General features: G+C 35.8%; 1 protein-coding gene across 1 annotated transcript; it reads left to right on the plus strand.

Annotated features, from left to right (window-relative positions):
* Positions 1 to 385: 385 nt before the first annotated feature.
* Positions 386 to 23440, plus strand: RND3 (Rho family GTPase 3). Its single transcript, XM_051986451.1, has 5 exons — positions 386 to 748; positions 1236 to 1323; positions 15951 to 16060; positions 18941 to 19075; positions 21411 to 23440. The coding sequence occupies exons 1-5, from the start codon at positions 599 to 601 to the stop codon at positions 21660 to 21662; spliced, it is 735 nt and encodes a 244-aa protein (XP_051842411.1). The 5' UTR covers positions 386 to 598; the 3' UTR covers positions 21663 to 23440.
* Positions 23441 to 23698: the final 258 nt, after the last annotated feature.

The following is a 23698-nucleotide window of genomic DNA, read 5'->3' on the forward strand; positions in this document are numbered from 1 at the left end:
TATCTTCTATTAACAAAGGGGAAATTCGTGGTGACACTTACTCAGGAAGTAACGCGGTATCCAGGGATTCTATTTCCCACTTGTTTGTTCCCGGAGGCAAGCACTTGCTGTAATTAGTAGACAGTTTGCCTCATACTGGAATAATACACTACAAAGGATTTCAGTCAATCCTCGGGAGTCTGGCCTTGAAATGAATTCTAAGCAGTTCCCCTAGAGGGCGCACTATATACAGTTTTTCTACCGGCAAGGAGACTGCACTCTCCCATGCTCCATAAAAGGGGAGGAGGCGGATCAGTATCTTTCTCTCATTGAGAAAGAACAGGATTGGAAGACGCGGCATATAAAGCCGAGCAGAAAGCGTGAAACAAAGCATTCTGATCGGAATTGGACTGGGGAGGCGAGGTGTGGAATCCGGGATATAAAACTTGTTTCCAAGGGAGTTTTCTACTCCACAACGCCTGTGCGCTTCGGGGGTTCTGATCACCCTCTTCATTTGTAATTTGTGATATATCTATGTATATTATTTTTTGGCAAAGATTTCTATAAATTTTTCTCTTGAAAGAAGATTTCTTTTCCAAGAGGAAATAAGGCAAGATCAATGAAGGAGAGAAGAGCCAGTCAGAAATTAAACAGTAAATCTATGATGGATCCTAATCAGAACGTGAAATGCAAAATAGTGGTAGTTGGAGACAGCCAGTGTGGGAAAACGGCGCTGCTTCATGTGTTTGCTAAGGATTGCTTCCCCGAGGTATGTCTAGCTTTCCTTGCCACTGTCCAGGAGGGATTCAAAGCTACTAGAGAGCAGTGGGCTTTTTTTTTTTTTTTTTGGATCGCTTTAATGCCCAAACTTCCTTAGTCTCCCCTCTCCTTTACCCTTTCTTGTAAGATCCCTTAAAAGGGGAAAGGAACAGGGAAAAAAAAGGCACTGGGGCTTGAAGCCTGCCGATTAATCTCTTTGCTGTTAAAAACTTGTCTTTCATCTGGCAAGAAGATGCTAAGCGGGTTTAGGCTGATGTGAAATCGAAGTGATTTTTGATTGGGGAGGTCAGTCTTGGGGATTTGGGGCCGTTATGAGAGAGAGATTTTGTGCGTATTTGGTGTCTTTGTGGTTTAGTGAGGTTTATTTTAAGGGGAGAGGGATTTTGTTGGTGCCATTTCTTTTAAGATAACCTTTTTTTTTTTTTTTCTCTTGGTCTGTTTGTTTCTTTCCTTGTATTTTCCGTGTATGTCTTCAGAATTACGTCCCTACAGTATTTGAAAATTATACGGCCAGTTTTGAAATTGACACACAAAGGATAGAGCTGAGCCTGTGGGACACTTCGGGTAAGAAAAGAAACCTGTCTTCAGATAGGGGTTTGCTTCTTTTATCTGAGAATTGGAGTGCTGGGTGTTAGGGAGTACTGGATTTGAGACTGGGCGATTAAGTGCCCTAGGCAAGAGTTGGGCCAGTGCCATGGACCCCTGAGGTCAGCGCGCCCTCTGGCATTCCTCCCTCTTTCTCCCCTCCCCCTCCCTCCTTCCTCCCCCACCCCCCCAAGCCACTGTGCCTCCTTTAAGTTTTTCCTCCTAGAGTAATCCCCGCGTTCCGGTCGAAATGAATTCAATCCAGCAACAAATGCCTTTTATTTCTTTGTGGGGAGGAAGATAAAGCGGAAGGAGGGGGAGGAAGAGGCAGGGACTGAAGACCAAGCTCAGAAAAGAGAAATCCGAAAGAAATGATTGTAGGCTTTTAACTATCCATGAAGTAACCCAGGCACTCTTGGACCTGCACATAGAAATGGACTAAAAGTCTCTAGTCGTAAGATTGGGGATCTAGCTAGGGGTGATTCAGCTTTTGGCCCTTTCCCCAACACACCTTAGGGCATGTGTGTGTGTGTGTGTGTGTGTGTGTGTGTGTTGTGTGTTTTGGGGGGAGGTCATTGAATCTGAAATGACAAAGCAGTGAGTTCCCACTATGTACTGTATCCAGTTATACACCTCTATGTAACTTTGATGGCTTTCTAGGAGGGTGAGAGGGAAAATCGGGAGAGGTGGTAGTGGTTGTGGGAGGAGAAGGAAAATCCCCAAATAGGCGCGGTTACGTGTGGAATCCTAACCTACCAGAAAGTAACATGAGCGCAGGCAATCTCTGGTATTCGTGACGATGACAGGAAAGTATGTGCAGGCGGTTGTACAACAGCGAGGTGCCGGGAACGGAGTAGTGGAGGGGGAGGGGGACTGAAAACTCTGAGTTGGTTGGGGCTTCCCTCCTTTTAGGGGTTGCTTTGCAACCTGGAATAAGATGTAGAGTTTGAGGCCCACTTCAGTCCTCCGAACTCTGGACTAAGAGATGATAGATGCTGATAAAATCATCCCTGCCAGGGTTGTCTGTATTATCCTTATGTTCTGCTTCAATTTTGGGGATGATTCCTTTTAAAAGGGATCATTGAATTTAGAACTTGGTTGCTGCCTTCTGGTCCCCCCTTGTCACGGCTTTTAAAGTAGGGAGGGCAAATAACCAAGTTTTGTGGACAGTTTGTGATAAGGAATAAGCAAAAGAATTCAAAGGACTCGGATTGTCTGGGGGAGGTGTCTCCTAGATTCTTACTGGGGGAGGGGGAAGTGGTAGGTGATTGGTGATGTGGAGGCGGCTTAACCCAGTGCTGAGCATTGTCCCCAGCCACCCTCTGGGAGGACTCTGAATTTTACCCAGACTCTTTGCGGATAGAACCTGCAGCGCGCATCTGAAGCTGGACTAGAGATTTAAAAGAGAGCTAAAACGCTAAAAGATGAGCGCAAGCAGGGAGAAATTGGCTAAGTGGGGATATGGGAGGTCCGGAACGAAATTGAGCTGCCACGAGGATCGGACTGGGTGGGAAGCTTCAGGGAAGACTTAACTAGGAGACAAGTGCGGGCATGTCGGATCTGCCCCAGAGGGATATTTGTGCTGCCCGGAAGAGTAGGCGGGGGACACTCGGCTTCTACCTGCTGGTAGCGGTCTAGCTGTAGACCTTCTCTGCAGTGTGGTCAGTCCTGATTCTCCATGTGAACCACAATATGGAAAGCTAGAAAAGGGGCAGCCGAGGCTTCCAGCAGGGATAAAGCCCGCGCATGCACAGTGGGGGAGAGGAGGCAAAGGCTGGTCCCCTTTCCCTAAAAGCTTCTCTCAGCTGCAGTCCATGCCAGACTCCGCTTTTGCTACAATCAATCCCAGCCCAGATGGGCAGCTTTTCATTTTCCACTTGGAGAGCCAGGCACTTCACAACGCCTCACCATGTGCTGAGGGGGCCGGCAGAGGGAAGGAGGGGCTGAGACCACACTGCCTTCTTTCTCCCAGGGGATTCCACTCTCCTCTGGATTAGAAAGTGAGAAAGCAGCAAGAAAAGTGTTGGCTTTTCAGAACATTAAGAGAGAGGTGTTTTTCTTTATTTTTCTTTTTATCATATCGAATATCTTCTCTAAGAATTCCTTTTCTGGTCTTTCACCCAAAAGTCGTGTTCGTATCTTTCTACAAACTCCATGATCCCATGATAATGAGAGAAATGGTGGATAAAGCTGGCCTGGGGCTCGGAGGACTGGAATTTAAGACCAGCTTCTTACACATCTTTAATTTATCTAGGATTCCCTGCACCTCAGTTAGGACTCCAAATTACAAAAAAAAAGGTGTCTACCTGCCTTGGTAGGAGTTTCCTTATGCTAAGACACCTATATCAAAGAAACATTCCTATCCCCATGAATTTTGCTGTTCTTACTGTGTAGGAAAACCAGTTTGATCTAGTTCGATGAATGATAATTACCCTTGACAAGACACCTTCACTTCTAGCCCCTATAGAATTGTAGTGTTAGAAAGGTCTTTAAGAGGGCATGTTATTCATTAGGTTTTAAAGTTTCAAAAGAAAGGATCTTATCATAATTATAGTAACTGATATTTATATAACATTTTGAGAATATACTTATTTTAAATTGATCCTTACAGTAATCTTGCCAGATATGCCTACAAATATAATCCTCATTTTATAAACAACCTGAGATTAAAGTTCTTTTCTCCTATTCACATAACTATTAAGAATTAGAAGTAGAATTTGAACTAAGATTCTTTACTCTAAAGTTACATTAACAAGGGTGCATTATTCTCTATGATCTCATGACCATTCTCTCTCTATATATATTTGTTTGTTTGCTTTTCTCTTCCTACTTATGCACACTTAAATAAAGTGTGCAAGTCCTACCATACCATCCTACCATACCAGATCATCTTCAATCTCATATGATTAGGGAACATGCCTAGAGAAGAGGCGTGACAACTCAAATCCCATATCTAATAAGAGGCTCAAAATGAACTTGTCTCTAGATGTTTTCATTTCAAATCCAGTGCTTTATCCTGGGCAAATTGATTTGAGTAGTATCTGTTATGATACTCCCCTCCCCCTTTGTTCCAAGGTCACCAAGCACAAGACAAAAGAATAAGAAATCAGTGGAAGATAGTTTGCAAGGACAACCAGTTGACCAGGGCTTTCTCTTCACTAGGACAATTGCTTGTCTTCTGATTTTAGATTTTGTGGGTCATCTATCAATGCTGAATCACAGATTTCCCTGTGTTTATTACCACTCAGAAGCTGAATAATCAGTGCACAAAGAAACTACATTAGGTTGGCAACTTTATAATGTAACTTTAGAGTAAAGAATCTTAGTTCAAATTCTACTTCTAATTCTTAATAGTTATGTGAATAGGAGAAAAGAGCTTTAATCTCAGGTTGTTTATAAAATGAGGATTATATTTGTAGGCATATCTGGCAAGATTACTGTAAGGATCAATTTAAAATAAGTATATTCTCAAAATGTTATATAAATATCAGTTACTATAATTATGATAAGATCCTTTCTTTTGAAACTTTAAAACCTAATGAATAACATGCCCTCTTAAAGACCTTTCTAACACTACAAAGCTGACCTTAAAAATCAGCTGTGTGAATTGAGCCAGACTCTGAAAATCTTGAGAATGCAACTAGCTTGATTTCTTAGAAGAGGGAAAGAGGTGTATTTAAAAGCAACTGTCAATCTAAGTGGTGTCTATCTTATTCCACAGAAACTCTCATTGTTGTTTCTTTTGAATCTACTGTATAATCAAGGTGTTTTTTCTCTATTTCCAAAAGGAATGAAAAAATTAAGATGTATTTCCAGCACGCAGGGAAGACAAATTTATTGTAAACAATCTTTATATTCCTTCCCGTGTGAAGAGTAATTTAATTTAGGTGGGAGAATTTCAGAATTCAACATTTTAGACTTTTGACAGACTTTGACAAACATGCAAATTTTATGAATGTTCATATTTATTTATGCATAGAGTCACTAAGAAGATTAGATTTCCCTGTGTTTATTACCACTCAGAAGCTGAATAATCAGTGCACAAAGAAACTACATTAGGTTGGCAACTTTATAAACATTGCCTTTCATTAAATTAAAGATAATCACCTGAAATGAGATCTGTATTTTTATTCAATGAAGCATAAAGCTCATGTGTGTTTAGCTTCCAAATTAACTGAGGTGAAGAAAATATCTTTTTAAGGGTTAGTAATGAAGTTTTGGGTAAATTTAGATCTACAGAAAAAAAAAATTATTCACAAGGGGAAAATGTCATTATGTAAAACTTTAGTGTAGCATATAAGTTAAAAAGTACTTAATGACATAAAAATCACCAAGCTGTGCTGCAATTCTTAGAATAGGCTATCCCACAAATAAATGACAAGTTTGTCATTCACATATAGAAAGAACAATGCTATGGGTCAGTGCACTCAACCTGGAATCATTGCATCAGCAAGGAGTCATCTGAAGTAACTTTAGTATTTTGTATTTCCTTTCAAGCTTTTCACAACAAATGTTTGAACAGGATTATTTTGCGACAAATGTTTGACATTTTCTTACCCACCAAGAACATTTGTTTGTTTCAGGTTATAAAAATAATTGTACATCTTTGGTCCCTCTGGATTATATTTGCTTATTTTTGCCAACTGTTGTCAACCTCAATTTTAAAAAAAAGTAAGCTTAGATTTCTCATTGTCTGAAAGTTAGATTTAGTTATTTTAAAACTTTTCAAAATTAGCTCTGTCTCAGCTATTTTTCTCCCAGTCATGCACAAATACTATTTTAAAAGCAAGAGATAATCTAAAATGAGAAAGAAAAGAAGGTCAAAATGTAAGGTGTTTAGATTACTTTTTGTATCAGAAAAAATAGAAGTCATTATGTCTGACCCTATCAGGGAGAAGGAAGTAAATCTCCCACTGTTTTGAGCTTTATTAGATATAATGGATTTCACTTAGAGTATTGAACTTGTAGTAATTCCATTTTTATTTGTGAGCCCTGAAAAAATACTATCTGACTTTTTCCCCTTTTTTAAAGCTAGGACTGCCCAGTGGATCCATTTCCAGTGGTTAGGGGAGAAATTGTTTTCTAATTGAATTTACCACAAGAGGGAATTTACCAATTTCTAGTATGCTTAAATAGCAAATCCAACAGATGAGCAGAACATGCTCAAAAGATTGATGCATGATTCCATGGAAGCAGCATTTTAGCAGGAACTCTTGAAGTGCTTGGTATACAGATTTTTAGTGTACACGATATTTCTGGTGTTTCCTTATTGGTAATAGAGCCATCTTATTAATAGTTGATCTACAACCTAAATAATTTCCAAATGCAATTAAATTTCTATAAGTTATAGGTTTATTAAATATGAATCTGCTTTGTATAATAGGGAAATCATTGGATTTGAAAACAAAAATACCATTAAATTTAACTCTGTGGTTTGTCTCTATCACTTAGCTGGGTAACTTTGGGTAAATCATATCTTCCAATATCCTCTTTTCTCCCCTATAAAACTGAGTTGTTAATCCTTACACAGGAATTTCTAAGGCTCCAGTTGGCACTGGACAGAACAATGCTTTTTGTTAACTATTACTAGTATATTGTACTTTTTTGTGTGTAGTCAAATCAGACAAGAGTTGGGCTTACATTTTCCAATGCTTCTGGAGGTTTCATATTTACTACAGTGAGTTAATTCATGGCCTTCTGATACAAAATGGTCATTAGAAGATCACCAAGTAACTATTTCTAAGCAACCTATAACATTGATATATATTAATTAGAAGTTATTTTCTGAAGTACTTCATGTCAGTTTTTAACCTAGGTGAAGTAATTCATATTTTGGTTAAAGATAATAATTTTAAATGAAAATTGTGTGTGACTACTAGGAACCTCCAGGGGGCTATCTTTTGGAAATCTTTCAAATTATTCATGTGATACAAGCTTGAGTTAACAATTATTGGATATTTTCTGAAAATTTTTAGCATTTTAAAAAACATTCTTTAAAAGTCCACACATGAGGCAATTAGGCACTTAAATATATATTTCCATTTTATATAAGGAAAATATTCTTCAGAAAATATGCCTGTGGATTTATAGCCCCCATTTGTAGTTTATGCATTGAATTTGAAACATGGACTTTGTGACAAGCACTCTAATGAAATATTTCTCAACAGGGCCAGAAATGTTACAGCAGTGCTGGGGATTAGCATATAATTAAATCCAGAAAAGCCTTAGAGGCTTCAAAACAAATTAACTTTACTGTGATTTGAACATATATGCACAATGTGTGGAACATCTGGGCAGAAATGTAGCAGTGATTATCAAATCAACCAATATTTATTGAGCAGTTATTATGTGCAGGGCTCTTGTGTGAGGCATTGTGGGAGATATGAAAGTATAAGTTGCAGTCCCTTTCATAAGTGGTTGAAAAGTTAAATAATATCTATATGGAATGTTGAGGTACTCTCACATTAATTGCTATATGAATGATAATAAAACAGTGAATTTGTCAAGTTCAGAGCACAGAAAGATCACTTTGAATATGCATGTATTAAGTTTTCATGAGGGAAAAAGGATTGAGTTATCCCTTAAGAATGGATAGGATTTGACTTGGTGCATTGGTGGGATTTTGATCTAGAGGAATCTTTATAGATCTAGTCCACCTCCTTCAAATAAGGAGTTTGAGAGTTAGAGATTTATCCAGTGTCTGTGCAAATAATAAATAGTAGAGCTAGGATTTGAACCCAAGTCCCTGGTCTTCATATCCAATGATATTTTCACTATATTATGATAAAGACTGATTCTCCTTTTCTCCCCATGGAAACATTCTAAAAGCACACCAATATGTAAGAATGTTTTATTTGAGATATGTGAGATAAACTATTTAAGGAGCAACACAAAGCATGTTAGTTATCGTTTTGTATGTCATTGGTATCATAGTATAATATCTAAATATTTCCATTTATATGAAAACCAAAATGTTTACCACTTATAAAATAATGTTTTTATTTTGCACTTATAATATATAAATAAAAGTTGGAAGTCATTCCTTCTCCTCCGTTTAACAGATAAGAAAACTAAGATTTTAGAAAGGATGAACTATTCAAAGTCCCACAGCTAGATGATAAATGTGTTAGGACTAAGAACCAAGGACTTCAAGTTCCAGTGCTAATCCTAATATAGTACAATTATTTCAGAAGCTTCTCTTCCCTCCATTTTTGTTTATTTGTTTAGTCATGTCCAACTGTTTGTGGCCCCAGTTAAGGTTTTCTTGGCAAAGATACTGGAGTAGTTTGCCATTTCCTTCTCCAGCTCATTTTCCAGATAAGTAAGGTTAAGGGACTTATTCAGGGTCACATAGTGTAAGGCTAAATTTGAACAAAAATCTTCCTGACTCCAAGCCCATGTCTTCCTTATTCCAAGCCCAGCATCCATTGTATTTTCTAGCTATTCCTTGTTTGTTCAGTAGATAAATGTCTTAAAGATTTTAAGCACTTTCTCCCTGCCCCTTTTTTGCATGCTACTCCTGCTGAAGCATCATTTTCACTTAAATAAAATAGTTTTGAAAGCAAGGTTAGTTTTCTGGTAGTGGGAGCATGAAAGAGAAAGTATGAGAGTTTATCGTGGTAAATATTAGGTGTAAAATTAAAGGCACATCCTTAGGAAAGAATAAATCCGTCAAAAGGTAAATAATGGTATGTGAAGCCTGAGTCCCAAGATTAAACTTGACCCTTGACTTAGGTTCACTGTGCTTGACTTCATAGGTGAAATAGGTTGCAAGAGGACAGATCTCTATCTTGATGACAAGTTTCCACAGGATAACAGCACTTGGCTTCCCAATTAAATATGCTAACAGATGCATCAGACCACATAAGAGCATTTCCCCACTGAAACCATTGGTTGGCTAGCAAAGTTCAATTATACTTGCCGATCTGCACCTGTCTCTAGAGATTTAGATTTTTTTTCAGATTCATTTTTAACCCCACTTAGAACTGCATCCTTTCTTATCTATTTGTAGCATTTGCACATTCAGATAAGGTATCCAGATTGGCCATATTGATTCTACTTAAATTAACCAGATGTTTGCTCATTAATTCAGTAATTTTGCATGTAGATGTGACACCAAGGACCAATAGCTTCCCAGATTAGTTCATGACTGCATAGTGGTCTATGTAAAATGAAACAGTTTTCCCAAAGCCAGTTTGTAATGCCCTTCAAATGCCTCTGGCTACCACCAATTGGCAACTTTATTCACAGTCCCTATAGAACAACCAATTCTTCTATTGAAATGGTTCTTAACCATCCTGAAAGTACTCTATTCAATGGGATGAACATATTACTTGGACTGTGTGGGGAAGTTAGGCTTGACTATAAATTCTCAAGAGGCCCTGGGGATGGATAGCCAGGTTCTTGAAAGCCATTCATTTCTCAAACTAGACTTGAAAGTGATCTATTAAAAATTATACTGAGTAGAGTGATACAAGACTGGTTCCTCATTAACATGATGAGTTTTTCTTATCCCTATTAAGATGATACAACTTCATCTCATCTATAAATGACAGTTTTGTTGTCAGGAGCCAAATTGATTTAGGATTTAATAAATTTTGTACTTTGAATAAAGCTGAAAAAAATCTATAAGATTACATCACTTACATTCTTTAAAAATAATAGTATTCAACCCATTTTATAGTGTCGTATTATTCTCCAAATTGTTTCAAGAGAAATCTGCACACAATTTCTATCATTCTGGTTTTATGGGGCTGGGGGAGAAATGAACAAAAATGCTTTATTGAGAAAGCTTTAGAGGGTATTGCATATTTGCCTTCTTTCCTTCTTGGCACTTTTCCAAAAATGCAGACCAGCTTGGTGGGACTGAGGAGAGAGGGCAGGGGGAGGAATTGAACAAAATCTTTTAGTGAGCCATATCCAAAAGTTCTGGGTAGACTTAATGCACATTCCTAAAATTCTTGATAATTTGAAGCTTTCATCTAGATTAGTGACAGCATGATGAAACTGTATCTTATAATAGGTCAAATCACACAGTTACACATGTTAGTTGTTTATTCAGTACAATATAAAACAAATGCTTTCTTGCTAGTTACCCCAAATTAAAATATATATGCAAATATCCTATTTTTAGTTTTCTTACTTTAAATCCACTTTAAGACTCGTATTTCTATAAAGAAATACTGAATCAGAAGAGCATTTAGTAACAATCTTTTTTAAAGCTTCAAAATGTTTTAATTGGTATGGTGAGTAGATCCACACAGGTTCCCTTTTGGGCTGGAATCTGTATATATACATTTAATTATGTACATATATGGTCTGTTCTATCTTTGAGAAGCTGTGACTTAAGCAGACAGGTATGTGTCTGAAGAATTAGTTTCAGGGTGAGGCACTTTGTGACTATTCTTGGGCTGGAAATTTTGCTCTCACCCAGAATTAATGATCTTAAAGACAAAGATGGGCAGGCATGAACTTTCAAAAGGCCTTTTTGGCTTTGCCACTTACATGTGCCAAGTTACAATTACTGTAGCTCAGTTGACCCATGAAAGAAAATAAAAAGCATTACTGAACTTATCACTCTCAGGCAAACTCTTCAGTTTATTTATTTTTTAAAAAATATTTATATTGATTTTTAGGTATACTGATCCATTTAGTATTTAAAGGGGGGATTCCTTTTGAAAGAAGCTCATAGGTTAAAATGAAAGGGTTTTTAGGGATGAGATTTAATTAAAACTTCAGTATGTCACCCTAAGAAAAATGACACAATGAAAAAGCTGAACCTTTTAATTCATGTGAAAGCAAGTAATAAAAAAAGGGACAAATAGAACTTCAGTGGACTTTTGTAGCTCAAGACAGACACTTAAAATTATAAAAATTGATTTATTTCTGCCTCAAGTGTTTAGGAAACAACTCATGAGTCATGGTGAATTTTTTCACTTTCTTTCTGCTGTCTTCTGCTCTTAATTTATGCTAGATGTTTTTGCAAGGCAACATAAAAATCTGCAAAAAATCACCACCACCCTTCCTCCCCAAACGCCACTCTCCCCCATGGGACTTGATACTGGTGATGAGGTTTTTCTTCAATGCCTTCTGCTGAGGAACAGCTCTTTTGATACCTAGTTTGGTAAAGTTTTCTCCTCCAGATGTGACTTCTCACTTCGCAAGAGAATTCCTGGAATTCTCAGTTTTTCTTTGCACTCTAAGTTATCTAACAAGTGTTTAGTGATTAAAGCATGCAGTCTCACAGCTTTCTTGCTTCTTTTATGGAACAGCACCAGCTTTCAAGGAAAATTTTAAGACTGACCTTAAAAATGATGAAAACTTAGAGAATACAAAATGAAAATTTTACTACAGAGTTTCTAAGGGAGCATAATTAACTAAATGGATTTTCTGGGTGGGTTTCCTTGTATTGCTGTATTTCCTTACATCTAGCTGCTTTTACTAGTCATAGCTATGTTATACATTTACATCTTTTAACATGAAGAAATACAGAATTGTGTCATTCCACAATTTGTACTCTTTTTTATTGAGGAAGAAACATGTTTTCTTAGCATAAAACAGTAGTGAGGGGCAACTAGATAGCACAGTGGATAGAGCATCACTGAAGACAGGAGGACCTGAGTACAAATCTGGTCTCAGATACTTTACCCTTCCTAGCTGTGTAACCTTGGGCAAGTCACTTAACCCCATTTGCCTCACCAAAAAAAAAAATGGTGTTATATCATTATTTTTACCTAGCATTACTTCAGATAAGACTCACGCTACTTCCCTGAAAAAAAGTTTGTTATTTTCCTTGAACATTGTTTTTATGAAAAGTGTGGATTAATATTCTACCCCACTAAATAAGTAATTTTGTAAACATGGGCATTTCATTAATCTCTCTCAATCTCAATTTCTTCTTCAGTAAAACAGGGATAATAATAACTTCAGCATTTAGTTCCCAAGATCATTGTGAGACTCAGATGGTATAAATGTATATCTAGTACTTTATTAATCTTAGGGTGCTAAAGTAAATTCAGTTAATTAATTAAATTAACTTATTTTATTTTAACTTAAAAAGCAGCTAGGTGGGATAGTGATCTGAATTCAAATCTCACTTCAGACACTAGACATATGACCCTAAGCAAGTCACTTAACCTTTCTGTCTGCCTGTTTTCTCATCTGTAAAATGGGGGTAATGATACCACCTATCTCAGTGGGTTGTTCAGAATGCCAAATGAGATTCTAGCTTTAAAACTGTTTAGCCGAGTGCCTGATAAATAGTAGATACTTAATTAGTATTTTTTTAAATAAATGTATACAAAAGTTCTCTAATAAACCAGATAAACTTCAAGATTCTCTTTACAGAGGGCCAAAACCTAAATCTTGGAAGTTCTCTGGGGGTTTAACAAAATTCACAGAAAAGATTTCCTATCTGAATATATTCAGATATGAACAGTGAACCTGTAACAATGTCACAAAAGAATTCAATTTTCATAGTTTTTAACACAGAAGGATTGGGAGAAGTTTTAACCACAGAAATACATTTAAGTGGCATTATGCACACCATCATCCAGTTGGAAATACTTTTATATTACAAATGAGGAATTGAAATTGAAAAAAAAGTATATGTGATAAGAATACAGCTCCAGATTTAGTATCTCTTTCTTGTTTAACACTGAATTAATACTAATTTATAGATTAGTAAAGAATTGTTGTGGTGACAGAAAAGGATAAGGAAAGAATAGGGTTGGACTAGTTACAGTAGCCTAGAGTTCTTGAGTTAGAAAGAATTCAGAGATCCTGTCCTTTCAGGTTAGAGTTAAATCTGAAATCTTCCCAGAGAGAAGACTGACTTTTTAAATGATAGACATATCCAAGAAAGAGAATACAGTAGATTTTTTTTAAGTCAGAATTACAGAATTTTCTTGGTAGGCTGTTCTAAAAGCTAACTATGAATAGCTGGGAAGGCCTCTAGGATTTTCATTAGCCTTCTGACTTTGGGGAATGTCTTAAGAGAAAGAATTATATGTATTAAGGAGAAAGGACATACTGATATTGATTTTGAAATTTTAGATTTTGCTACAAAGCAATTAACAAAGAATTATAAAGGGAGTATTGTAAAAATTAACTTTCAAACCCAGAAATAGTAAAAGTACAATGACTTGGATAATTTGAACCTAAAAGTCAAAATGAGGCAATAAATAGGAATACCATAAGCATTAGGGGCTCATCCAAGGTCTATTAGCTTCTTACTCAAAACTTTCTACATTACTGTATCATTACATTATTAGATTAATATTTCCAATCATGATCTTAATAGATATAGAGCTAACTTCTAGTTGCAGAGGTGCTCTCACTCTTAGAAACATTATGTGAAGGAACCCTTATGGGTAGCCCTTTCACTCCCTTGACCTTCAGGAGATTTATTTTTATGTGTACATGGGCAAAGACAAAGCATTTCCCAGCTGTCAATTCTTGCTACATCAGGTCGCCTGTTCCTGGCCAGAGAGTGAAGCAACTGTAAACTGTGCAAACTGCTGGCTTGATCTCTTTTCACTTGTTCACACTCTTGTTCTTTTATCTTTGACACATTCCTTTTCCTCTTGCTTCACAGGAACACAGTTGGCTCTAGGTTATCTCAGTGAAACAAATGGAATAGCTGAATTTTTCCATGTGATCCTCTTGACTCAGCAGATTTATACACAGAAAAGTATTCAGATAGCAGATGCCTTTAATAGTTTCCAAGTTGGCAATATGATGCCATAGTTAGTTTCAGGACAGACTGGGTTCAAATACTGCCTCTGATTCATCACATTGTTGCCTTAGTTGCTCTTTTCTTTAAAATGGGGAAAGGAATATTTGAACTATCTAGTTCACATTTGGTATGATAAATGAAAATCTAAAGTATCTAAAATGCTTTTTGGGGAAAAAACCTTTTTACTTTGCTTAATGACAATTATTAAGTAGAATCCAACCCTGGATTATTAAATAGAATCAAGTTTGCCCTGAAATTTTTTTTAAATTGGCTTTTCTAAAAATTGCAAAAACAACTCACCTCATTTTTATTATCTCTAGTTTAATTAGCTTTTGAAGGGTAGATTAATTGTTGTGTATTAAAAAGTAGTGTCAGAAGTATAGCTTGCTTTGAAACATTACAACTTAAAAAGTTTTGTGACTTTAAAAGCCATAAAACTTTGAGCTTTGAATTTTCTTCTTATATGCTGCAGTTAAATTCCTATATATTAATGTTGAATTTTCAAACTCATTAAAATGAGTTGAAATACATATCCTTTCTAAAACATCTGCATGTCAAAAATGAGAAATCATTTGAAATGTTGACCCTATAGAATTTTCCATAAAATTCCATAAAAATTACTTTGAGAAGTATAAATATTCTAGTGGTTAAATAATAAGTTGTTAATTCAGAGTATAGTGTATTTCTGGTGTTGCTAATACAGTATGACAATATTCCACCAGTTACCTCAATCAATCTTTCTATCTATGATATTACTATCCAAGACAGTATGCTGTGTGACAACTATGGTAACTGTCCATCATGAAATTTTTTTGACTTTTCAAATAATTTAAAAACTAAACTTAAACCTTATACTTACCCACAACTAAGTTTACTATATACTTTTATGCTCTTTGACCTCTTTCTTTTTGGGTTCTAGAGAAGGATCTCCATTCATTATTGGTCTTCTCTCAGAGAAGTTTATTTGATACTTCCCGTCTACAGAGGCAATGAGGAGACCAACTCATTTAAAACTTGTGCCATATTTTAATATTAGCCTCTTTTAGAGAACAAGAGAAAACACTTGGGTATAGTAGAAGATATGTAAGTAAAATGATAATTGGACTTGGTATATAGAAGACCTGTCTGTTTTTTTTTTTTTTGTCCTTAATTTCCAAAACTATAAAATGAGAATAATAAGAGTACTTACTTAAACAAAATTTTTGTTAAGCATCAAATCACAAGACAATAAGTATCAAATACTTTGAAAACCACAAGAAATATACTTTTGAATTATTATTTTAGGTAGCTATCTTTTTAATAGAGTTTTGGTTCTATTCTCCTTGACCTCTGGCCTGTAGCACAATGGATTTGATTTCATTTTACTGCCATTTTATTATTACCTGGGTGACCATTAGAAAGTGCTTCAACTTCATTTGGAGTCAATTTTTCATTGTAAAATCAGGAAGCAAAAAAAAAAAAAAAAAGAAAATTAAAAAAAAGTAAAACCAAAAGGCAGGATAGGGAGTTTGGACTAGTTTACCTCTGAGTCCTTCTAGTTATTAATTATTTTAAAGGATCACATATAAGTAGGAGCCTATGTTTTAAAATTTAAAAATGAGCTATTGATACAATTGCTGTGTGTGTGTGTGTGTGTGTGTGTGTGAGAGAGAGAGAGAGAGAGAGAAAGAGAGAGAGAGAGAGAGAGAGAGCGCCACCTTAAATAGGATGCAAGTGGGAACTAGTATTAACATTACTTTGGGATATTTATATCAAGTGGAAGCAAATATGTTTGAACATGCAAGGGATTCACTTTACATGGGCAAAATAAACATATGTCTCTAAAGAGATGCCTTAAGGTCTAAATTGAAATATCTTCATTTGTTTATAGGATCTCCTTATTATGATAATGTCCGGCCCCTTTCCTATCCTGATTCTGATGCTGTGTTGATCTGTTTCGACATCAGTAGACCAGAGACTCTTGACAGTGTCCTAAAAAAGGCAAGTATTTGAAAAGTTTGAACACATTTTAGTGCCTTATGACTTGTTAATAGAAGTCTTATTGAAGAGTTCATTTTAACAGAGGTTAAGATCCTGGCTTAGATTTGGTAATTAGATTGTCGAGAATATTGGTCATACCAACATCATGAGCTTTCTTTATTATAGATACTATACAGTGTGTTGTATTATAAATGCAGATAATCTCTTTACTTCAGAAAAACTTTTTATAAAATTATGAAATAGTATATACTTTTAGAAGCTTTTTAAAAAACTTTGGTAAAAGAGATACTAGCAAAAATAAGAATTCTTGTTGATTGTATGTAAGCTTGCTATTTTCTCCTTAGTTTTTAAGTTGTATAAATTGACCACATTCAGGCATCATAGTGCTTTCAGGAAGACTTTTATTAACAAAGAATATCTTACATAACACTTTTATCAGACAATTCATAACCCAAGGACAATAATAGAAGAAACAGTAAATGGTGAATTCTAGTATAAAAATGGGCAAAATGTCATGTGCCAAAAACTATCAATAATGTTATAAGTACTGTGGTACAATGAAAAAAGTGCTTCATTGGAGTAAGGGTACCTGGATATAAATACACTTTATATGTGTGATTTTGGGCAAGGCACTTAAATTTTTTTTTTGGGGGGGATGCCTCTCTTTCTTCACATGTAAAATGAAGGTTAAGGACAACATTGGCCTATGAGGACATTTCAGTTCTGTGATCTCAAGTTTCTACAAATGTGGAAGCCTTATGAATAGGTTAGGTCAAAATGAGCCCAGGTTGTACTTCCAACTGGGAGCTTGTTAAGCTATCAGGCTCCCAATCCTGAAAGAAGTTCATGATAAAGGGATAAAGTTCCTTCCACAGATGAGGAAGAGATTTTTAGCCAGTATAGCCCCTTCTTCCCATCTATCCTGCTGTGGAGAAATATCTTAATATAGAGAACATGGCCCAGCCTTCTCTCTAACATAGTTAACCTGAAAATACTCAAAGTATCTTCAGATGCAACCAAGTAAACCCCCCACATAATTTAGAACATCTCTCAAATTTCCCTCACACACAATCTTCTGATCCCTGTTTTGTCTGATATCTGAAGCTCCTTTATTAATAATTTAACAAATATTTATTAAGCACTTATTGGGTGCCAAAAACTATGGTGGCTCCTGGCAAAACTTCTACAATTAGAGAAAATAAGAGGAGAGATCTCTTTCAATTAGAGATTAAAACAACAACAACAAAAATTATGTGAATGAAGTTCAATTAAAATGTAACTAGCCAGTCTGCAAACATATATGATTTAGTCAGCAACTTTTCCTGTTATTAGGGAAAAGGTGACAGAGGAATGGAAGGCACTGGCTGTCTGAAGTGGTAGGGAGGGGCTGCCACTGAATGGGGAAAAGAATGCAAAAAGGAAGAGATGGGGACTGAAAAGATAAACCTTGCAGACATCAGGACTTTATCCATAGAGGTTGTCCCTGTTTACTTTTGAATTGGCCAAGACAAACAAATGAGCAATGAGGTACTTTTGCCAAGCAACTGCCAATGTAGGCAGCTCTGCTCTGCATGATTTATGAAGATAGGGTTTTTTGTCATTTTTTTTAAACCAGTGACTAATCTTGCCACTACTGTAGTGCTTCACTATAGTGTGGAGGTGACCCTGGGTTCCAGAAGGCTCTACAAACTGAGTGCCAGCTTTGACCTATCCCATCAGCTTGAAAATATAACCTATAAGATGAACTGTAGCTCTGTCACCTGGGGACTAGCTAAGTTCTAAGAGGCTTATCACCAGAAGGCTGGCGGTTAATATTTTTGGCCAAGGAACTCATGAAAACCATCTGCTAAGATGTGAAAGGTTTGCAGTTTGCCTCAGTTAACAGGGTATTCATGTGGATGAAATCATATCCTTGAAGTATTGCCAAAAGAAGGAGCCCCAAATTGAATTATATTAATTAAATTTTAAAAAGGACCATAAATTTATAGAGCTGAAGAAAGACTTAACCAGTCAGACTGATTCCCATTTTACAGACTGTCCAAAGAAATTCATTTGCCCAGGGTCACACAGAAAATCATAATCAAAACTTAAAAATCAAGGTTATTAATTATTCAGTATTCTTCCCAACACCTTTAAAGAGTTTTATTCCTAATTGAATTTGTTCACAGAGGCCTCACTATAAGGCATGGACTAAGAATGCGTAATGAGTTGGTCCCATAAGCTTGAGACTATCTTAATAGCATCTGAGTCATCAAGATAGATGTCAGAGGTGAGAGATTGAATTCTGTGACATGGTTGATTCTGCAGTACTTGAATCAACTCCTAGAAATTATCTTATGACCTTGAAAATACTGGTTCAAAATATTTAGACATTTTAGGCATTTATAAGTACTTAATAGACATTTTCCTGCTATATCTATTTGTGATTTGATAATTTTAAAAAATTGTTTAATGTCTAACAAATCCCAAGAATATATCTCTTATAATATGAGCAGATAATGAATCAAGGGGAGGGAAAACAGATAATAAGAATATGTGTTAGCTTTCTTTAATATAATTACAACCATTTTCAAAAATAATTTGAAATCTGAAAATCAGAATTCCCCTCCTAGCCCAGAAACTTACTACCTTTGTTACCCTGAGCAAATGGCTAGAATCTCTCCCCTCTGTAAAAGGAAGAGTTAGGACTTTATGATTTCTGAGGTCCTTGCCAGCCCTAAAATTATAAAGTTTAAAGAGTTTATCTAGAAACTTAAGACAGTTCACTTCCTTGCCCCAAACAAAACATTCTTCTAGTAGCAGGATAAAAAAGGGTTTTGTTGATAAAGTGATAGTGTCCTTTAAATACACTTTCTAATGTTCTTATCATTTCTTTTACAGTGGAAAGGGGAAATTCAAGAGTTTTGTCCTAATACCAAGATGCTGCTGGTTGGCTGCAAGTCTGATCTTCGAACAGATGTTAGTACATTAGTAGAACTTTCAAATCACAGGCAAACACCAGTATCTTATGATCAGGTATGTATTTTATCCCTTTGATTGTGAATGTTGATTAAACATAAAGAACTGTGTATCTCCCTATATGAATGTAAAACTGCCAGAAGATGCTTCCCATTGGTCGGTACCACCTCCAATCAAAAATTCTCTCTAGTCCAAAATTTTGAAGAAGTGCTATATCCTGAAGTAACTTTGTTAATATGAAGACGAACATGTTAAGACAGGAGCAGCTAAATGGCACAGTGCCAGGTCTGGAGTCAGAAAGACCTGAGTTCAAATAACTTTGTAACTTAGTAGCTAAGTGATCTTGAGCAAGTCATTTAAGCTTGTTTGCCTTAGTTTTCTCATTTGTAAAATGAGCTAGAGAAAGAAGTGGCAAACTGTTCTATTATCTTTGCCAAGAAACTCCCTAATGGGATCAAGAAGAGTCAGTCACACATGGCTGAGAAATGACTGACTGAACAGCAACATATTAATATTTGTTTATCTTTTTGTCTTTTGACCTTGAGTAGATTTAAATACTATTCTTTTTAGAACCAAACGATTTCCTGGGATCTCATTTTGTAGATGAGGAAATGAAGGTGCTGAGAGTTTAAGGAATTTATCCAGGGTTACACAGCTAATAAGTATCAGGGAGGATTTGAGCTCAGGTAGTCCCAATTTCAAACCCAGTGCTCTATTCACTTTACCATCCAGATGCCTATTTTTTCCAAAGAGACACCTTTGTTCTAGTTTGTTTAAAAAAAAATAGCCATGTTAAAAGACCAGAGCCCTTTTGCAATGAATTCCTTCATGTATCTTATTATTTATATGTTTGTATATACACACCATAGAGAAGATGCAGCCAGAATGAACTGTAATTCAAGGATAGCATACAACTTCATTCTATATACAGATTATCTGATATTGTATCACTGCAAACATAGCCACCTGTATTCTGCCCCCATCAGTATCTCTGCAGTTGATGAGTTCTGTGGATTTAAGATAGTAACCCTTCGGACTCAAAGATAATTTTTAAGAGAGCTAATGTTGCTTTATAGTTAATGGCATAATAAACTACTAAAAAGGTCTTTTCTATTAAACTGAGCACCTCATAAAAGACTGTTTTAGAAGATCACAATTTCTGTAGGCATTATTCCAGAGAGGGAGCTAGGAGAAGCTGTTTTAACAGTTATTTCTTTGGAAAACCCCAGCACTAAAAAGTTTATTTTGAAGTATCTTGAATTTTACTTAGCATTCAATACTATAATCCCTCTATGTTCTACTTGGTCTTTATTTTCATGGAAGCAGATTGTATTTCAAATTAGCAAAGCTGGGAACATTTGAATAAGCTGTTCTGGTCATGTGTATATGCTTGCCATCTGGACACATTGGTGGGGTCATCTACCTTTAGAAACTCTTTGTTTTACATTTCAAAGCATGACTTTCAAAGAGGCAATAAAGATAAATGTGATGTTCCTGTCACATTTATATGTTTAGTATGTTCTTCCATATTGTGTTTTTGCCATTAAAAAATTAACTTCTACCTCATACTTTGGTTGGCATCTATTTACTCAGTTGCTCTCCTTTTTATTTTAACAAAACAGAATTGGTCAAAGAAGATTTTGTGTTGTGGTAGAAAGGTCAAGTCTTAATCTGAATTCTGGCTCTGCTAATAACTATGACCTTGTCTAACCTTTGGCAATTTACTTAACTTCTTTGTTCATCTTTACCTTTGGCAATTAACTTCTTTGTTCATCTTTTCTTTCAATCATACTGTTGGGAGATTGGACTACATGATTTCTGAAGTTCTTTCTAGTTCCAACAATCTCTTAATCTAGAGAAAATGAACATTATGGTCTTAGAATGGGAGCAGATCTCAGTTTCCAAAGTCAAATGGAAAATTTAATCAGGTGCTTGTGACTCAGATCACCAGGTTTCTTTAGTAAGGGTTGTCCAAGAAGTGATGTAATAGGCTCGCTCTGTTTTGCTGTGACCTGGGAGAGCTGCCACTAGTTCAATAACTATTTACTCTTGCTGTTGATAATTATGATGAATCACTTCCTTAGAAGTGCCCTTGTTTCTTTGAATCACCTTAGAGTGACTAGCTTGGTTTTCGCTGTCCTAATTCACTGATAGCACAATGCTCAGTAAATATTGTTTGATTAATTGGAAAGAAGAAAGATCTCTAAACACTGTGCCTTTTGATTGGCTAAAGTCCTGATTGCAGATATTCTTAAAAGATTTAAAGAAGGTTAATTCCAATTAGAATAATAATTTTCCCTATGGTATTTGGTGAAAGTAATTTTGTAATCTTGTGATTTTATAAGCAGCAGAAGAGATACCATGACTGAAATGTCCTCTTTTTTCTTTCCAGGGTGCAAACATGGCCAAACAAATTGGAGCAGCTACTTATATCGAATGCTCAGCCTTACAGTCAGAAAACAGTGTAAGAGACATTTTCCACGTTGCCACCTTGGCATGTGTAAATAAGACAAATAAAAATGTTAAGAGAAACAAATCACAAAGGGCCACAAAGCGGATTTCACATATGCCTGGCAGACCAGAACTATCCACAGTTGCAACAGACTTACGAAAGGACAAAGCAAAGAGTTGCACAGTAATGTGAATGTGTTGGATTTCTGTAATGAGGACAAGAAAATCCAATGAAAAAAGGTGAAGATCGAATGGAGTACGCAGCCAAAGTGACATATGATGGAGGCTTAGCGACCATTTTAAAGGATATTCTTCATCTTTTGTGGGATACTATACTTAAGGGTTCAGCATGTAGACCAAGTGATGGGAAGAGAAGACTTTGAAGAGCTTGAAAATGTGACTTGGAAGATATGCCAAAAAAAATTTTTATTTTAAAAGGAGAGGTTCAGTTGTTCTAGAAATAGATGAGGAGGGGAAGGAGTACCTCCAAGAAGAAAAATCACACCCTGTCTGGTGCTTGCTTTTTTTTCTTAATCTATTCATGGCTATCTGCATTGATTTAATTTTTAAATGTTTTAATCTCCTTTTAAAAATATTAATACACCCTCCTCACTGGGGAACTGGCACTGTGACCTTAGAGTTTAGTTTTCCAGAGGATGTGATCTAATTTCCTCCCAGCTCATCATTAAAATGGAAATTATATCAAGACCCATGGGGTATCGAGAGGAAACGCTGTATGAGGCTTTGAAATGTTGCCTTCCTGAGATAGCTGAACAAGATAGTTGTGAATAAAGCCTTTTGCAGTTTTTCAAGGCCTGCAGACTAGCACAATGAGAGATGGAATTGACCAAGTAGAGTCTGCCAGTTATTATTCAGTTTTATGTTTCTCTTCTTCAATGTGATTGTCATTTGAAAAGTGGTAATACACTGAGTTTTCTTTTTGTGCCCTGTTTAGAAAATACATTGTAGGGTTGTGCCATCATAGATAAAACTGCAAAGTTATATAAAAAATTCTGTGAGTTGTGATTATGGAAGGATCCATGAGAAAAAGAAATCTTAGATAGTTTTAACCAGATTATGTATGGTGTGAAGGAATGATAGCAGAAAAGCACAGATTATAAGCAAAGTTTTCTGAATTTGGGAGTACAAATTCAAGTCAACATGGCTAGTTGTAAAATTGGTACATGGATAATTTCCAAAATGTCCATATTTGATGACCCTTGAGTATTACTTATTTCATTTTCTTCCAATAGCATTCATAGGAGAAGGAGCCAAAAGTACAACAGAGCTTTAAGGGCTCCCAAGTGGAAACTGGATATAGCATCAATCCTATAGGACAAGCATGTACATATGTAGAGTGAGTGCTGAACTTGTGGTAACAATATTCAGCCAAGTCCATCTTTTCTGGACTGATTTCTCATGTCAGGTGAAAATAAATCAGCCTCTAAAACAGTTTGCAGATGTTTTCTCACCAGTTCCTCTTAGAGCTTCTTTCAAAGAAGGATAGACTTGACCTGTTCGTTATTGGCGCTTGTTGAAAACGAGCATTCTTTCCAATGATGATACTTCATTTTTGAAGTGTTAAAGCTGTGTTCCCATTAAAATGTGGCAGAATAGGAGAATAAGGTAATTACAACACTTGGTTCTATGTCTTACAAGCACTTTGTTTTGTCTCTGCAAGAATACCATTCCAGTCATTTCCCACAAAATACAGATGTTTTACCCACATAATATGCTTTGATTGATGCAGCATTATGCTTTGGGCAGTATTACAAAAATAGCTGGCAAGTGCTTTCTGTATTTAAATATTGTACAAAGAAAATAAGTTATAACTGTTATAAAACAGAACATTCATTACATTTTTTAAATGTCGAAGTCACTTTGTATGTTTGTTTGGTTAATGTTCCTGCAGTATTTATTAAGATATCATTTTTTTTCTTTAAATAAAAAAGTAACCATGTTTTAGCTTAATTTTGTTGGGTCATTTTTAAACTACTTAATAAAGATTTGGGTCTTTAGTTCCACTAGACATGTGTCTAGTATACACACACATACACACATGTACTAGAAATATATGTATATATGTGTATATACATATATACAATACATACATACATAACACATAGAAGCTTTTACTTAATTAACTTCATGCCTTGGCCTTCTGTGCTTTGGGACTTCCTTGGCATATGAGTTAAGTTTTTTTCTTTAAAAATAATACATAATGTGAAT

This window comes from Antechinus flavipes, chromosome 3 (genome assembly GCF_016432865.1).
Source record: "Antechinus flavipes isolate AdamAnt ecotype Samford, QLD, Australia chromosome 3, AdamAnt_v2, whole genome shotgun sequence".
NCBI lineage: Eukaryota > Metazoa > Chordata > Mammalia > Dasyuromorphia > Dasyuridae > Antechinus > Antechinus flavipes.